Below are 5,324 nucleotides of genomic sequence, written 5' to 3' on the forward strand. Positions count from 1 at the left end.
CCGGAGATCACGAGCATCCAGTAGAGTTTTACGGCCTTGACCCTTACGCACAGCGATTGTTCCAGATTCTCTGAATCTTTTGATGATGTTATGCACGGTTGATGATGATAACTTAAAAGTCTTTGCTATTTTACGCTGGGTAACACCATTCTGGTATTGCTGCACTATCTTTCTGCGCAACAATGGTGGAATTGGTGATCCTCTTACCATCTTGGCTTCTGAGAGACACTGACACTCTGAGAAGCTCTTTTTATACCCAATCATGTTGTCAATTGACCTAATTAGTGTTAATTGGTCTTCCAGCTGTTCGTTATATGCTCAATTTCCTTTTTCCAGCCACTTTTTGCTACTTGTCCCAACTTTTTTGGGATTTGTTGACACTGTGAAATTTTGAATCAACATATTTTTCCTTTCAAATGTTACATTTACTCAGATTAAACTTTTGATCTGTCATCTATGTTATATTACGAATAAAATATTGACATTTGCCATCTCCACATCATTGCATTCAGTTTTTATGCACAATTTGTTTAGTGTCCCAACTTTTTTGGAATCCGGTTTGTAATATATAAATAAATAAATATAAAAACATGGCCAACAAAGCTAAATGTTTCAAAAAGTAAAAACTGCACTAACACCAGAAGTCAGAGCAGGAATGTCCTGAATGAGTCGAACGTTTGGGTTCATGACTTGTTGAACAAAAACTGTGGAAGGAAATGAAAGAAAACTGGATCTGCATATTGAGAATGATTGAAACGTTCACACCATTACAAGTATTTTCCATTTATTACCGTTCTGTGGATCTTTGTCCCCTCAGCTGTTTGTGCGAGCTCTGTTTGACTATGATCCCGTGGACGATCCCACCGTCCCGTGTAAGGACGCCGCCGTGGCCTTTAGACGGGGCGACGTCCTCCACGTTGTCAGCACTGAGGACGACACCTGGTGGCAGGCCTGCCACCTCGGAGACGCCAGCCCTCGGGCAGGTCTCGTTCCCTCAAAGCAGCTGCAGGAAAGGTGGGCATTTTTGTTTGGGGGGGGGGGGGGGTTGGTCAAGGTTTATGGATGTTTATCACTAACTATTTTTAAATTAATGTTGAACCATGTGTGTGAGTTATCAGAGAGACTTTCCCTCTCTCACGACCCTGCATGTGCAGCTGAGATCACACTGAGACAAGAGCTGATAAGGTATTATAAAAACAATTCTCGCACACTGCCCGGTGCAGATGCTCATCACCGGCTCCATGATGTAGAACCTGTGAGTAAAAGTCTGTTCTTGCAAGTAAAAACCAGTCAGATATCTTCTCGTATCCTTGAGTGTGCCTTCTTTGAGTAAGTAAGATGAATTGAGGATCATTTAATCCAACATTTTGGTCCTTTGAAGCCAGTCCCAACATCTCTTCGAAACTCCAGGTTTGATCTGAACTGTGCACGGAGGAGATTTAGTCTGCTTAGCTGAAAGTCCTCAAACTGGAATTACAATTTGCATGTATGATTGCTGACTTGTTTCAACAAACATTTCACAAATCCTTGAATTCTTTGTTTCATTTGATTTTTTTCAGAAGAGTTTCATTGCAGCGACCCAAAGCCCTTTTCAAGCCGCGACTTTTCAAACCTTCAGGTGACGAGACAGGTAAGCTCACAAACTCACAACAGCTGAAAAACATAAAACCCTTAAACATTGTGGTCTTTACTGGGACTTACTTTGTTTTTTTACTCCTCATGCTCCACAGATGATGAGAAAGGTACTCTGCTTCCTAAAGATCAGCACAACTGTTATTATATAAATCAAAGAAGTTATAAACAAAACATGATATTACACTTTAATAATAAAAGAAATGATGTTTAGATTAAAATAAACATGCCAAATCTTTTCCAGAGTCTCCAGTCACAGAGGATGTAGATTATGGAGCCATCTCTGGGATCCACATTGGTGAGACATTGGAATAAAATCTAATTGATTCTGGAAACCCCCCACAATGTTACACCTTAAAGCACCTCACCTGAACCACAGCTCAGAACAATGTTAGAATGAACAAAACAAACCTGGAAGAAAGAAGGAACTGTGGCAGTTTTAATAGTGTGCACCTTTTGAACTTGTTTAGGGTGGTAGCCTTTCCTGTCTCACACCATGACTGCCAGAGAGAGACACCCGCTCATTTGTGACCTGGAAAAGAAAAAGGGGTAAAGAAAATGAATGGATAGAGTGTGCTATAGACATTTAAAGAGATTAGCCATTTTTTGAAGTGATGCTCTAATAGTTATCATCAGTAGTTAGTATCTTATCAGCTGCGATATCAGTCATGAGGCGTGAAGTCTAGAGGAAGAGGCAAAGGATTTTGTCCAGGTTAGGTCCCAACTTCATTGACATGAACCCATTTTGTTCTCAGCTTATGTACATCCACATATATACTAACATATACTAACATGTTCTGCTCAGAACACAACAAAATTAACAAACAGTGTTGAGCAAGAGTGTAGATCTTTTATACTAGCTAATTCAGCATCCATCCATCCATTATCTTCACCCGCTTTTTCCTTTTCGGGTCACAGGGGTCGCTGGTGCCACCGGTGCCCATATCCAGCAATCACTGTGCAAGAGGCGGGAGACACCCTGGACAGGTCTCCAGTCCAGGGTGTCAGACAAACGAGACAAACAACCTTTCACTCTCTCATTCACACCTAGGGTCAATTTAGAGTTACCAATCAGTCTAACATACGTTTTTGGTCTGTGGGAGGAAACCGGAGTACCCAGAGAAAACCCACACATGCACAGCGAGAACATGCAAACTCCACCCAGAAAGGTCCCCAGACGTTTTTAACTTTAACGAGTGGTAGTCCACTGATTTACTATCAGGTGCGATGATGGAGCCAGAGGGTGGCCAAAGATGGTCACCAAGGCCACCATCTTTGGCCACCCGAATCATTTGAGGAAAATTCATTTTTAAGCAGGACATCCTTGTAAAATATATTAATAATCTAAATGGATTTATTTCCTGGTAAAATAAAGGTTTAAACAAAAAAGCAATATAAAACTAGAAAACATAGTTTCCTCAAATGATTGGGGTGGCTGGTTTACATAAATTTATGGCAGTAGGCAGTTTTGAGTTTGACATGGCAACCCAAGTTTTGATACTGACCTTTCTTACATACACATAGATGCAGCCACACACCAAACTGGAAATTAGTACATTGCTTATATTTCAAGTTATCCAGCTCGAGTCAAGGTTAGTATATATACACATAAGATGGTAGCCATCTTGGATTTTGACATGGCAACCCAATATTTGAAAGGATAATTTCTTAAGTCTAGAAGCAGTCATGCACCAAAATGGAAGTTGGTATCATTTATTTTTCAAGTTATCTTGCTCAAAACATGTACAGATGGATGGACGGACAGACAGAGGGTATTTCACATTCCTCCTCTTGGCTTTGCAACAAGGGACATAAAAACCTGTTTGTCTGCTTGTATCTATCGTCACATTCGACTTCATTCTGTTCTGATTTCAGAAATCATGATGGCTCTGTCAAATACAATTCAAGACCTCACAATGTGATTCCACAAAACCAAACAGTGGGGGAATTGTTCAAGATGTCCCCATCCTCAGCTTCTCACGTCTTACTGTGTTTCACAGTATAGATCCATCTTGATGCTGCAAACAAACTTACATTTCTGAGTGAACTCATCCCTTTAAAATACCTTCTAAACACTAGTTTAAAATCTCTTCTCCATAGAATCTCAGACTTCAGCCTGGAGCAGGAACAGTGTGGGCAAAAAAAAAAAAAAAAAAAAAAACAGTGTCAGAAAAAGAAGCCTTGGCATCCTGACTCAGTGGTGGTTAGAATCATAAAACAGTCTGCCAAGATGAGCCAAACCACTGTTACACTGCAGTGGCTGAATGTAAGACAGGATGAGATGAGATGAGTGCTGTTCAGCCTGGAGCTCATTACAAGAGCTCAGTTGGCAGCGGTGATGTTTTCTCAAATGGTGCACTCGTGTAGCCTGTCATCTGGTGTTCGTCTCTCCTCTGTCACTGTTTGAAACTGTAGTTTTAGTGCTTGTCCTTTTAAGCAACTGGTTCACCCTACACAAGCAGGGTTAGAGGAAGGATAGGTATAAGTTATGTGGCCAGGTGGTAGATTTATATTTTCCACTTTAGTAGAATAACTCCACTTTAAGGTATTAACGTGATGATTTACATTTTTTGTTACAGCAGAAATGCTATTGAGTAATTTTGTTTTGTTTATGCAATTTTATTTATCTGCATATTTTGCACACTCCAATATGTTTTATAGTTGTTCTCTGTTGTTGCACAGTTTGGCCACCAGAGGGCAGTGCTTAAAATCTATTACTGTTTTCCAAAGACTGGGTATAAAATACATCTTAGTACTTCCTGTTTGCTATACTATGCTTGGAGGAGAACTGTGATTTGTCCAAAGTAGTGTTGTTTTATACCAGGATTTCTGGTTTCAATACAATACCGGGTTTAAAAAAAACAAATACCGATACCAATACTCTACACAAATACACCTAAGTAAACCTAAAAAACAGCAGTGTATTTCAAATTAAAGCTGCATAAAGAACACAAGACATCAAAGTAACTATTTATTTTAAACTCTGAAGTCTAACAATATAGCTAAGTGTATACAACAACAGAAAAACTAGATACAATCATATAAAATATGTGAAAATGGTGTTTCAAACACTAAAAAAAGAAAATAAGGAAAATAATAATAATACAGCAGTCCCTCATTTATAACAGGTGTTAAGTTCCAGCCTGCCCCATGATAAGTGAAAAACTGTGAAGTAGGGACGCTGTTTATTTTAGTATTTATTGTACTATTAAAATAAAATATTGTTTAATTATCAAAAATTACTATAAAATGAAAATATTTATATTTTGGATCAAGAACTCTCACAAATCCTTGGAAATCTTGATCTTCCACTATGGACAGAAGCTGGAGATCCTTCATAATCATCTCTCCCAGACATCTTGTGTGTTCTGCTGCTCTTGGGGAATCATCTTTAAACAAATATACAAACCGGATTCCAAAAAAGTTGGGACACTAAACAAATTGTGCATTACTGTCTGCGCTACATTAATCTGTCTGCCTGAAGAAAAAACAAGAATCAAACTTATCTAAATCTGACTCCCAACAGCCTTGGAGACAGGCCGACTATCAATTTCTCCTGGGACATGAGTACCCAAGGACAAAAGCTTCATCTATCATGCCATCCGCCATTGCCAGATGAAACTCTACAGTGCAAAGAGGAAGCCGTTTCTAAGCAAGCTCCACAAGCTCAGACGTTTGCACTGGGCCAGGGG

The 5,324-nt window shown here is 39.4% G+C and overlaps 1 protein-coding gene across 1 annotated transcript in view; it reads left to right on the plus strand.

Moving 5' to 3' along the window:
- Positions 1-5,324, plus strand: part of LOC119414849 (MAGUK p55 subfamily member 7-like) — a 287,985-nt gene that overhangs the window by 169,197 nt on the left and 113,464 nt on the right. Inside the window, exons 8-10 of the mRNA XM_037681971.1 lie at positions 818-1,014; positions 1,560-1,618; positions 1,877-1,930. Coding sequence (XP_037537899.1) covers positions 818-1,014; positions 1,560-1,618; positions 1,877-1,930 — 310 coding nt within the window. The remainder of the gene's footprint in view (positions 1-817; positions 1,015-1,559; positions 1,619-1,876; positions 1,931-5,324) is intronic.

The sequence above is a fragment of the Nematolebias whitei genome, chromosome 9 (assembly GCF_014905685.2).
Source record: "Nematolebias whitei isolate Nwh7 chromosome 9, NemWhi1, whole genome shotgun sequence".
NCBI lineage: Eukaryota > Metazoa > Chordata > Actinopteri > Cyprinodontiformes > Rivulidae > Nematolebias > Nematolebias whitei.